Here is a 13,395-nt window from a genome sequence, read left to right as displayed (position 1 = left end):
ATTATCTTGAGGGTTGAATTTGATATATCAAACGATCTTGCGAACACTAACTCATGATGGACGGGGTCATAATAATAATATCCTGCTTCAATATTTTCAATTGTATTCTTACCAATTTGCAGGTACACTTGTATCGGGTACAAGTGCCCAGCTGAAGCATAAAGATATTTAGGAAGGTCAGAAGTACATTGCTTAAATTGAGATAAGTTGGATAGTAAGTGTCCGATCGTAGTAAGTGTGAAAGCTTTCACAGGAAAAACTTCCAAGTCAGGAGTGAATGTCTCATTTAGCAGGTTTGACACCTCAGTTGTACTTACTTCGTCTTGTTCAAAGGAACGATACGATTTTCTACTCAAGTAGTGTGCCTGGCTTGAGCCAAAATGCTCCAGAATTATCCTGTTACCCCTACTCGCATAATCTGAACGTAAGCCTGGCTGAGAAACTTTAAACTTCAACAGAGTATCGTCAAACCCTTCGGAATCAACTGCACTTTTCGAATAATCTATCCTAGCAAACCAGGAATGGTTTTCCACTCAGACTGGATTGCTGTGATTGGGTAACAAATTGACCAAATTGCGGCTTCTGTTGCACCGCCAAGGGATAGAAATTGGCAGGAATTTGCAAATTTTTTAAACGAGTCAGGCAATGTCAACGGAATTCTATCCCCACTCAACCAAACCCAACGCAGACAGTTCAAATTATAGTTATGGTTCATTGACAGAAAGTCGGTGAGCATTTGAAGCAGTGCTGGCACGGAATTACACAACGTTATCTGATGTTCTACAATTAAATCAACCCAGTTTGCTGGTTCCTTTTTCAACTCATTATCAGGAAGAACTAGGCACCCGCCGGCCCCAAGAATTCCAAAGATATCGTAAACTGATAAATCAAAATGCAGTTCTGATAATCCCAACACCCTGTCATCTTCCGTAATTCCAGATCTTTGATTCATATCCAAAATGGTATTAACAGCAGAACGATGCGACACGCCAACTCCCTTCGGAACCCCTGTAGAACCAGAAGTGAAAATCACGTAAGCGATATCACGTGGGTCACATGGTACACTCCTCCAATTGCTTTGCGAGACAGCTCCCTTTATAAGAACTGTTTCTATGTCAATCATATTAATTCCCATTCCAATTTGACCAAAAGATTCAACCCCAATAAACTTATCACTTAAAACAACATTTTTGATGTTGCATTTTTGAAGAATGGATAAGATGCGTTTCTTCGGCCAGGATGTATCTAGTGGCACGTATGCCGCTCCTGATGACACAATGCCTAATATGGCAACCACCTGTTCCCATCCCTTGTTCAAAATAACGCCAACCAAATCATTCCTCTTAATGCCCGACTTACAAAGATAATCCCCAAAAATGCACACCAATTCGGACAATCGTCCATAACTTATGATCTTTGTCGGTGATGCGATAGCTCTAACATTTTCTCTGTGAGGCACCCTACGCATTACTAACTCATGCAAGCCACCCTTAAACTCCCATCTTTTTTCTGTGTCATTCAAGCCATGCACAATTTCTAAAACTGGCTTTGGAAGTAACTGATCATGATAAATGTTAAAGTTTTGCTCCGTCATTAAACTAATACATTCGACGTACAAGCCGTGCATCATAGCTAACAACCCATCGGGTAAAATTCCATCCAAGTAATCCCACTCAACCACCAGATTACCCTCATCTTCATAAACTTTGCAGTCTATATACACCTGAGGGGTTTGCGTGATGCAGAACGATGTCTCTACAAAGTTCTCATTAAACAACGTATTCCTAGCTGTCCTATCAATGTTCAGTATGCTTGTGAAAACTATGGGGTATCTACCCTCTAAATTACTCCCAAGCTTTTTGGCAATCTCTCTTTGAAAGTCTAACGTAGAGTAAGCCTTGTGGTCGGGATCGCGATATAACTGATCCTGAACTTGCAACCTGATCATCTTTCCTTTTATGAAATCGCAGACTTCCATCGCACAAAATTGAGATAATGTCACCCGTCTTATATAAAGTGCTGTCTACTTCAAAATTGAAATTTCTGCGTAATAAAGTACTTAAATGTATATTAAGTTTTACAAATTTTTCATCATTTTCCTTCTTTCTATTTAAATATCCTTTCGCTAGCCCGACCCCACCAACGTATAAATCACCCGTGATAAATTTTGGAACGGGATTCATCCACTTGTCAACTATGAAGCAGGTCGTGCCATTAATCGGTTTACCGATAGAGACAAATTCAAGGTCACAATTTTCCTTCGTGACGGCATGGGTGGTTGTCATGATTCCGTTTTCAGTTGGTCTATACGCGTTTAACAAAACTCCTTGGTATGCATTGGTTCCCCATCTAAATAACTTTTTCACTGCAGAAGCATTTAATTCTTCCCCACCTACCATGATTAGCCTAACTTTTTTGAATATTTCCGGACTAATTTCAACCTTCGTGTGAAACAAGGATGTCACCAGCGTCATAACCGTAACACCAGGAGAAACAATTAGTTGCTTGAAAACAGCGCTGTCAAGCACGTTCTCTTTCGTAATGGTCACAAGTTTAGCCCCGGAGAGTAGTGCTCCAAAGATTTCAAAGTTTGACACGTCAAAAGATAACTGAGCCGTTTGAGAAAAGACATCACAGTGCGAAAATCTGTAGTTTAAATCTGCAAATATGCGCGTTATTCCTCTATGGGGGACAAGGATTCCCTTCGGCAACCCTGTTGTACCTGATGTGTAAAATACGCAGCAGAGATCATCCCCATCAACTGTGGGAAGGATGCACCGTGTTGTAGGAGGAAGAAGTAAATCGTTAAAATGATAGATTTGAATATTGCTTTTTAGAACAAGAACTTTTTCTTTTGCTTGCGTTGTGAGAGCTGATAGTATTATGTCGGAATTAATATCCTTCATAATGTTATCAACTCGCTGAACTGGAAGTTCAGAATCTATGGTGACAAATATCTTCCCTGCCTTTAAAATTCCCATCATGGCACAAATAGTATTGAATTTATCCGCAGAAAAAATTGGAACAAATTTTTGCTGTGAAGAAGTTTTATCAAACATAGAAATCACGTTAAAGGCAATATTATCTGTTAAAGTATCCAGCTGTTGGTAAGTGAGTGATCTATAGTTATCCTCTAATGCTACATTTGTGGGAAACCTTTTCGCCTGAATTCTAAACAAATCTGGAATCGAAAGATTACTATCAATTGGATTAAAATTGAAGTCCTTGTGAATCCCTCTGATTATTTCAACTATTTGAGCATCACTACAAAGCAAAAGATGGCTTAAACTCGTGTCAACATGTTCCACAATTTCAGACGCATAATGTACGAATGACTTTGATAATTCGGAGATGAATTCGTCCTCGAATACATCGCAATAATATTCCACCTCACAGTGGATTGTTTTTTTCACGTTGTCTTCCTTGAAGATGAATGTCAGATCACATTTTGTCGTTGAGACTGGAAAATTTATCTCGATTGTGGTAACCTGATCCATATTCAAGATAAAATTGCTTTCGATATTTTGTAGGGTCAACATAACTTGGAAAAGAGGGGTGCCACTAAGATCTCTGTTTAAGCCGATGGACTCAATTACATTCTCAATAAGGCAGTGTTGGTGTTGCAATGAATTTAAGACGATGGTGGATACTTGCTTGAGAAGCTCGGCAAATGTGGGGAGAGTCTCTGTGGCGAATTTTACCCTGTGAACAACCGTGTTGACAAAAAAACCTACTAATTTCTCTAATTTTGGGAAGACCCGAGTACTAACTGGGGAGCCAATACAGATCTCATCCTGGTCCGCGTATCGTGTAAAAAGGGATGAACTAATTGCGAGGAGGACGCAGTACAATGTGGTGTCATGCGCAATAGATATTTCTTTCAGTTGTGCGCATAACTCAGGGTCAATGGTGAATTTAAATTTTTTCCCTTTATTTGTGAATATTCTTGGTCTTGGTTTTTGTGTAGGGAATTGGAGCACTTGACAATCCTTCAGTTGTTCACTCCAGTAGGCGAGGGAAGATTTGATTTTCTCCGGGACGATTTGTTGGGCTTGCCAAATGGCATAATCCGAATATTGTATTGACAATTCAGGCAAACCACGTTGGAGGTTTTCGGTCACGAAATCGTTGTAAATTTGCGATATTTCTGTCGCAATGATACCAATCGATGTTCCGTCACTGATAATATGATGGTGAATGAAAACCAAAGTGAATTCGTCTTCCTTATAAATTTCTTCAAGTAATGTAATCCTGAAAAGTGGTGGATTTGATAGGTCAAACGGCTTGTTAATTTCGGTTTGGATTTCATTAAATAAATCTAGTTCATTGGCAACAGTCTTATGTATGATGATGTTTTCTAGTTTGATCTCCCTACCAGCGTTTTGTTCTGGCTGTGACTGCTCATTAAGGGAGAAGCTTGTCCTGAGTATGTTTTGTCGCTGAGTGAGCCGATGAAACGCATATGACAGCGCATAGAAATTTAGATTTCCCTTCATCTTGACAATTACTGGTATGTTATACTCGCAGTTGCTCGGATTTAATTGGTGCAGAAAGAAGAGCTGTCGCTGAGATGGAGTTAGTGGGGTTGGAGAATCGTTTGTAGAATTTTTAATTTCATTCATGCAAATTTCCGACGATGTTAATAACTTCGCCTGTATAACCTCAAATAATTTTAAAAGATTTGGATTTTTGAGGATATCTTTCACAGATATGTCAATCGCAAACTTTAACCTAATTCTCGACATTAGTTTGACCGCAGTGATGGAATTCCCTCCCAACCTGAAAAAGTTGTCTGACAAGCTGCATATATCAATTTGCAGAGTGTTTTTAACAATGTTTAATAAAAATTCGGCAACCCCACTGCCAACACTAGATGAGTCTTGCCTATCAATCTGGATAGAATTTTGCCAAAGAAGTTGTAGCGCCTTTTTGTCGACTTTCCCGTTATCTGTGAGTGGCCAAGATGACAAGACTTTAACACCAGCAGGTACCATGTAGATGGGTAGATGGTTTGACACGTAGGACATAATGCAGTCGGAGAAGGCATCTTCGCTTCGAAATGATATTACTTCAGATGGCTCATCTGATACCGACTGAGCTTGTGTTATCCGTCCACCAAAGAGCGCATGAACTGGTGTAAGTCCAACTTCGAAATGTACATCATCCAAACTCCCGATTGGACAGAAACCTAACCCTTGCCTTACTGCAGCGGCCATTGCTCGATGCCCGCTAAATCCAATACTGATCCTCTCTAACTTTTCATTGTTTTGGACTTGACTCGCCATAAAGAATATTCCTACCGATGCTGAACCAAATATCAAAGCTGATTCTCCTGAGAAGGATGTCTTAACGCTACAAGCAGCTTCACGTTCCGCTAGGAAATTATTATCATACCGAATCCATTTGTCCACCATTTTGGAACCGCTATTCTTTAAGCAAATATATGTTATAATTTGGGGAAGAGTTTCTGTTAATATTTTTACGTCTCGATTCCCAAGCGATAGTGAGAGCATTACTTCGTCATGTGCAAGAAGACCAAGCTGGCGGTGTAGAAAATCTTTATCAACGGACATGGATATATCTCCGATCTCCACCCCCACACCTTGACATGATTGAAACAAAGCTCCTAGCAAATAACCCGCGTTCAACCACATAAGTGAGGTTGATAGTTCGCCGTAAACCGCAGTTAAGGCAGAATACCTTGCTACTTAGATAACGTTCATTCTGGCTAAACTAAAGTTCAGTGGCTTTACGAGGACTAGTTTATGATCGAGAGGATCGTAATAATGGTAGCCTGACGATAACCCACTGACCATACCTTCGGAAATTTCGAGATACACTTGAATAGGATAAATATTTCCCGCAGATGCGTACATGTACTTGGGTAGATCGGACTTTGGACTTCCTCTTAACTTTGATAAACAGACTAAAATATTCCCCAGCGCATTTAAGTCGATCAAATTCGAACCCACTTTACGTCTGGGTTGCTTTACGTGTTCAATCATACATTTAAGATCCGAGTCTGTAATTGAACCGGACGCGAAGCAACGGTATGATTTTCTATTCATGTAGGTTTCAATAATTTGTGTTCGTGGCACTAAAACAACAGTCTCCCTGCCAGTTATATCTGTGCGTAATCCAGGCTCAGACCTTTTAAAATTGTACACAAAATCTATATCTAAAGTTGAGCTATCATCCCCAGTATTGTTGGAAGTAACGAACGATAAAATCTGCGGGTTATCATTTGTGGGAAATGTGACGAAGGAATCGTTGACCAGATAGTGACTTAACAGAGTTGATTTTATATCATCTAATTCAATCCTGTAACCATTAATTTTCACTTGGTCGTCCTGCCTACCTAAGAATTCGATGTTACCACATGGCAAATATCTACCAAAATCTCCAGTGCGATACAATCTCTCCTCTGTTTCAGGATGGAGAAAGAACCTGGCATTTGTCTTTTCTTCGTCTCCCCAATAGCATTGAGCCAATCCATCACCCCCGATAAATAATTCTCCTCTCACCCAAACTGGACAAATTTCCAGTTGACTGTCGAGAACGTAAAACCTTTGATTGAGTAAAGGTTTCCCATAAGGAATGGTTTTCCACTCAGGCTGGATTGCTGTGATCGGGTAACAAATTGACCAAATTGCCGCTTCTGTTGCACCGCCGAGGGATAGAAATTGGGAGGAATTTGCAAATTTTTTAAACGAGTCAGGCAATGTCAACGGAATTCTGTCCCCACTCAACCAAACCCAACGCAGACAGGACAAATTATAACTGTGGTTCATTGAAAGAAAGTCGGTGAACATTTGGAGAAGCGCTGGAACAGAATTCCACAACGTTATCTGATGTTCTACAATTAAATCAACCCAGTTTGCGGGTTCCCTTTTCAACTCATTGTCGGGAAGAACTAGGCACCCGCCGGCCCCTAGAATTCCAAAAATATCGTAAACTGATAAATCAAAATGCAGTTCTGATAATGCCAACACCTTGTCATCTTCATTAATTCCACATCTTTGATTCATATCCAAAATGGTATTAACCGCAGAACGATGGGACACGGCAACCCCCTTCGGAACCCCTGTAGAACCAGAAGTAAAAATCACGTAAGCAATGCGACTAGCACAGTATCTGATTTCCTTCAATTCACCCCCTCCCGACAAGTAGGAATTGATTGGGATACACTCAACCCCTTCTCCGAAGGCTGCATTGTTTTCAGAATTGTCATCCTTCATAATTATCTTGCGTATGTTGCACTGTTCTATGATGGACAAAATTCTACTCTTTGGCCAGCATGGATCGATAGGTACATATGCCGATCCGGCGGACAAAACAGCCAATATTGCTACCACCTGTTCCCACCCTTTAGCTAAATGTACACCAATGAATGAATCTGCACTATTTTCGAAGTTCACAAGCTTATTTGAAAATATTTTGACCATTTTACACAACTCGCCGTAATTAATGGTTTTCGTTGAGGTTATTACCGCAGGGTAATTTAACCGTTTGGTTACGCTTCCAAAAAATAACTCATGCAGACATGTATCAGATGGCCAAATATGTCCGGTGCAGTTTGCAGCCGTCACCATTTCCAATTCATTATCAGGTACTAATTGATCTTTTGTAATGTTAAGATCTTGCTCACACAGATTAATTATACATTTTTTATAAACTCCATGCATTGCTGATACCAAGGGTGGAAATATTCTCTCCAAGTAATCCCATTCGATCACTAACCCTCTCTCATCTACGTAAACTTTGCAATCAAGCCAAACCTGAGGAGTTTGAGTGATATGATTTGTGGTCTCAATATAGTTGCTGTCAAATAATTTTCTATAGTCTCTATCAATTTTTAGCAAACTCGTAAATACGACAGGAAAGACGGTGCTTGAGTCTCCACGACGTGAAATTAACTCTCGATTGAAATCAACCCCTGAGAATAATCGGTGATCCATGCAATTCTCCAGGTATTTCTGGACAGATGAAACCCTGCTGGGAAATGATGCGTCTAACTCTTTCTCGTCAAAGTCAAGAAGCAGAGTGGAAGTAAAATTACCCACTATTTCCGCCAAGTCTGGATGAAGGGGAATCCTATTATCGATGGTTATATTTAACGCAAAATTCTTTGTAGAACTGAACTTGGCTATGATTTCTGCAAACGCTGTCAACAAGATTGTGTTTGGGGATAAACGCTTCTGCTCGGCAATTTGTTTCAATTTATACCACACTGTTATCGAAATGGACTCAACCTTGCGTGCGAATTTCAAAAGGGATTTTCCCGGTAGCGACACAACTGGTAGTTGAGGGCCAGACGGGAAGTCTTTGATTTTGTACATCCAAAATTCTCTGTCCGCAGCGTGCGCCTTGGATTTTGCAACATTACCCATATGCTGAGCATATTGCCCAAAACTGTAGTTGAAATTTGGAATCTCTAATGCAGGGTTCTCATAAAAATAACTCCAGTCTTTCAAAATTATCCCAAAACTTGACGCATCGATAAATACTCCGTCAAAACTTAAGTGCAAATAATCACAAGCATTCGTTCAACTTAATCGGACATCAAAACATGGAAACTTTGTTAAATCAAAAATTTCATGGGACAATATGCCTCGAACAAATTCCAAATGTGCCTTAATTTCAACATCACTTTTATCAAGCACGTCATAAACTTGAAAGCTATACCGAGGGACGCTCTTAAGGACCCGTTGATTTTCCTCCTCGACCATGAATCTCAACATATCATGTCCTGCAATGACTCGATTTAAGCTTTCTTCCAAAACTTCAACATTTAGCGGATGACATGCGAACTCTAAATAGTCATGAATTGGAATGCAATCTTGACCTGTCCTCTCCACCACATACGCTAGTTGTAAAGGTTGAAGAGGAAATTTTTCTATTGCTTCAAAATCTTTCTCGAAATTAAAATCATCAGAATTCTCAGTGCACGAAAATTCTCTCTTTCTCACCAAGAAATCAATCTGCATGGCAAATTGTGACACGACAGGATTGTTAAGAATACATGCTGCAGGTATTTGTATGCCAAACTCTATCATGACAAGATGCGAAAGTTGAAAAGTGAGCAAAGAATTTCCTCCGAGTTCTACGAAATTCGAGTTGGGTGTCATGACCTGATTTTTAAATATTTTTCCAAAAATTGACATTACTTTAGAAGTCATGGAATCGACCTGGTTGAGAATTGAGTATGAGCTTGTACTCATTTTAGGTACACTCTGCAACCCAACGCGGTCAACCTTTCCGTTAGGAAGTTGAGGAAACTTGTCCATCTGAATTACCTGAGCAGGGACCATGTTGGAAGGTGCAAATATGTGAATCTCTTTATTTCCTCCACATCTAGTCGATCTCCTTGGACGTACGCAATTAAAATGGAGTTGCCTGACTCGTCCTCCTTAAAAACGACGGCACATTTTTTCACCCCTGTATACTGGCTAATTACCCCCTCAATTTCAAGCAGTTCGACCCGATGCCCCAACACTTTGACTTGGTGATCCAGCCTTCCATGAAAAATTAGCACGTCATTTTCGCAGATTTTAAATTGATCTCCGGTTACAAAGAATGACTCCATTCCCTTCATAGTAAGGAAATCTACGTACTTTTCTGACTCAGTTATGCCACCAATGTAGGAATTATGCATTCCTTCAACTCTAACAGCGAGCACTCCAACGTCACCAACGTTGGTAAGATAGTTATTGTTCTCATCAATAATGTGGTACTCGACATGTTTAAGGATTGACCCAATGGGAACATATTTCGTGTCATGTCTTATATCAGCTTTTTCATACTTATGATTAGTCAGGTTTCCTGATATCTCCGAAACACCGTACTGATTATATACCTCAACGCCAGGAAATAGCTTACAGATACTCTCCGCAGTAGTTGTGAGTAAGGGCTCTCCAACTGAGAAAACCCTTTCAAGCCTGATCCCCCCTTCATGACTTCATGAGGTGATCGTTCCATGTATTCGACGAATGCTTTCATGAGGTTGGGCACGATAAAGATGTCAGTGACGAACTTCGTACGAAGTAAGTCGACCCAAACGTTGATTTGACTTTGGCTTCCGGTTGGTACAAGAGTGATGCTGCCACCGGTCGCTAGAGGCCAAAGGAGTTGACGAAGTACCGGGTCCGAGTAAAGTGGGATGAGTTGAAGGACGCTCTTGCCTGGAGATGCATCCAAAAAATTTTCCACCATCCATGTAATGTTGGCATCAACTTCAGCCCAGGTGTGACGAATACCCTTTGGTTTTCCGGTGGAGCCTAAGAAAAATAATAATTAAGGATTGTGAATACTTATTTACAAAATTGTAAATATTCAAGGAATCATTAAACCTGAAGTGTGCATGATGTATGCAAATTCATTGGGATTCCTTGCTTTGAAGACCTCTTCGTAATCATACGTTGCCCCTAAAGAGTCAAAAGAAGTGCGAAATAAATCAATTTGGTGTGGCAAAAAGTCGATGGAATCCAAATCTGTGACACATCTTTTAACTCCTGCATTGGTAGCCATGTAGGAAAGTCGTTCCCCTGGAATTTCAGGGTCCAAGACGATGTATGGAATTTTTCTCGAGATACATGCCAGCAAGGTTACGATCAGTTGGTAGGTGTCATTGAAAATAATCCCGACTGGAGTGTTTTCTTTATCAGTAAGAGCGGAAAGGTAATATCCTCTGGAAAGTATGGCTAACGCAAGTTGGTCGTATGTGATAAATTCGGTACCATACTGGACAGCGAGGTTGTCACGATTTTTGGAGAAGGATATGTTCAAAAGATTCGTAAGGGATTTCGTCGTTGCACCCATGATTGGGACACAGCCAACTGGAATAAATATGTTGGAATATTTAGTTAGTGATTTGAACATAAATTGTAGTCATACACTCTTAAAAATAATGTAACCCTCTTGAAAACTAAATATACGCTCAATCTCATGTTATACAAGGTAAAATAAATGCAGAGGAAAGTAGTCATGATAAACAGTTCAATACAATTAACTAAATGCGTAGTAGAGAATGCATTCACTTTTCAATAGGGTTACGATATTTTTAAGAGCGTAGATAACTCTAAAGTCCATTTTCTTCTTTCTTAACACATAATTAAATAAGTTACACAGATTAAGTTTTAAAGACGAAGATGTACTTATAATGTAAAGTTAATTTTCGTTAATTTTTTGCCAATATTCAAAACAAATTTCCTCGGAAATGAAAACAATTACAAATAAATAAACCAGTCACACCTTGTCACCATGCGGTGAAGTCATATATATATGTACGCACCCAGAGCGATTTTTAAGAATGCAGTAATAAGAATTACTTAATTTTGCATTGCAGCACCAAAACTTGCATTTATGTACTTATACGCGTTTATATACTTACATATAAGTATAGGTATGTACATAATATGTACATACCAGCATACATATTATGTATCTCAAAACTCGCGAAATTAATGCAAATTTGGAAATTTACACTTAAAGTCATTGAGTAGGGGTGGAGTGAGACATAAACAATTTTTTTCAAATGGATAATGTTGTACTAAAACGTACACATTTATTAATTAACACTTGAAAGTAGCAATCTATTTATTCCAATTCCAAAAGGAAGATCAAGTCTTCCTCGAATTTTTAAGACCAGAATGGACAAGATCGATTACAAAATGAAGTAATGGTATTTAAATTTAAGCAGAAATTACTTAAAAACTTACCTTAAATAAAAGTTGAAAGTTTCTACAGATATTCTTTTGATTCCAATTTCACAGCGCACAAGTTTCTGGTGATTTTTATGTTATTCAGGTAAGATTTACTGACTGAATTTGTAAACTTTGTCAAAAAATTACGAATCTGAAAGTGAGGCACTCCCAGTGTGAACAGTCATATTTATAGCTGTTTAAGCCCATTATTTTTACTTGGAATACTTTACCTATTTACTTATTTCAACGAAATTTGTAGCTAAATTCAATTAATTTGAAGTGTGTGTTGACCAAATTCACGGAAATAAGTGGTTATTAAACTTATCACGTATCACGTTACTATGTCAAATCGCGTATTGCTTTTCAATACAATGCCTTGTCAAATGTCAAATCAAACGCCTGATCTTTGTCAAAGTGATCTCCGTCACTCTGTTATGCTGAATCCCACTTGTCCCACTGATTAAATGACACACCCAGAGGATAATTTGTGTTATTGTAAAATTTAAGTGTCAAACTCGAAATTAATTGGATTTCCTTCTGGAGAACTGAATGACGCGTGTTAGTCAAGAATTTTTCGTTTCATTGATGATAAGATTTATATCTCGATACATACACTCTTAATAATTTTGTGGTATGATTGCCACCGGCAGAGGTACTATGCAATTCTACAGCGTAGTAACACTATAGTAACGGGTAGAAAATTGACTCCGGTGTAGGTAATATTTTACTTAATCACCAGAATGTTGACGTTGGGGGCAGAGCAGTTTCTGTAGATATGCTACCCTTGGGTGATAAATTATTACCGGAGCGATAGAATTGCATAGTACCTCCGCTGGTGACAATCCTATCAATAAATTAGGGAACGTCCATATATTCATTACGTCATCATTTTAGTGGGTGTGTGGTTTAGGTCTTCCTATTTTTCCAATGTTAAGATTCCCTATCCCTTAATGTTTACGTTGGGTGCCTAAATCGAGCATTTTTAATGGCGTAATATATGGATGGCCCCTTATTGAGAGTTTAGGTGGAGGGTCAATTTTGTGTAACTGATGACTGATTCTGTGGATCGTGCATAACGTGGTACACGTTTAAATTAGCAGACACGCCTGTACATGCACATATGTACATACGTATTGCAGCCAAAATAAATTAAAACCTACATCAAAACTCTCTTCCAGATATCATCAGGGCTTCCGCGGCCACTGTACGGGGCAAAACTCCGTTATGAAAATTTTCTGTGTTTAGAACCGTTTCACCTGAAGAATTTCCATTTCAAAGGCATTTTCCTTAATCACTACATATATCTGTCTGTTGATAAAGAATTAACTTGCAGCATACATAATATTGTCACGACCAGCAAAGGGTTGGAAACATGGGAACAGGACAAATCTTACGTTTCATTTTTTCATACAACTACTACATTGATCAATTAATTTATTGTTCCAAAAGATACTTTAGAATTTCAAGTATGATACATTTTAAATCTTTCATAATTTTGGCATGGATTGTAAAATACCTTGACGTTATTGTTTAATTTTTGGTGTACAAATTGGTAATTAATTTAGTTACAGATAAAGTAAAATTTTCTACTATTGAAAAACCCCGTTCCATTCAAAGGAATTGAACAATATTTCAAAATTTCCTTGACAATTCTTATCCTCAAATGTGCTACAAATTAAAAATATATATATAT

General features: G+C 38.8%; 1 protein-coding gene across 1 annotated transcript; it reads right to left on the bottom strand.

Moving 5' to 3' along the window:
- Positions 1–502: 502 nt before the first annotated feature.
- LOC118433829 (anguibactin system regulator-like) lies at positions 503–1,948 on the bottom strand. Its single transcript, XM_035846139.1, has one exon. It carries the CDS (start codon positions 1,946–1,948, stop codon positions 503–505), a length of 1,446 nt encoding a protein of 481 aa, XP_035702032.1.
- Between the last annotated feature and the right edge of the window lie 11,447 nt (positions 1,949–13,395).

This window comes from Folsomia candida, unplaced genomic scaffold (genome assembly GCF_002217175.1).
Source record: "Folsomia candida strain VU population unplaced genomic scaffold, ASM221717v1 Fcan01_Sc001, whole genome shotgun sequence".
In the NCBI taxonomy this organism is placed as follows: domain Eukaryota; kingdom Metazoa; phylum Arthropoda; class Collembola; order Entomobryomorpha; family Isotomidae; genus Folsomia; species Folsomia candida.
The sequence above is the reverse complement of the archived record's forward strand: the minus strand, read 5'-3'. Positions and strand labels throughout refer to the sequence as shown.

Bases quoted from the DNA above. Each gene is read 5' to 3' on its own strand.
- LOC118433829 (XM_035846139.1), bottom strand. From the start codon at position 1,948: ATGATCAGGTTGCAAGTTCAGGATCAGTTATATCGCGATCCCGACCAC.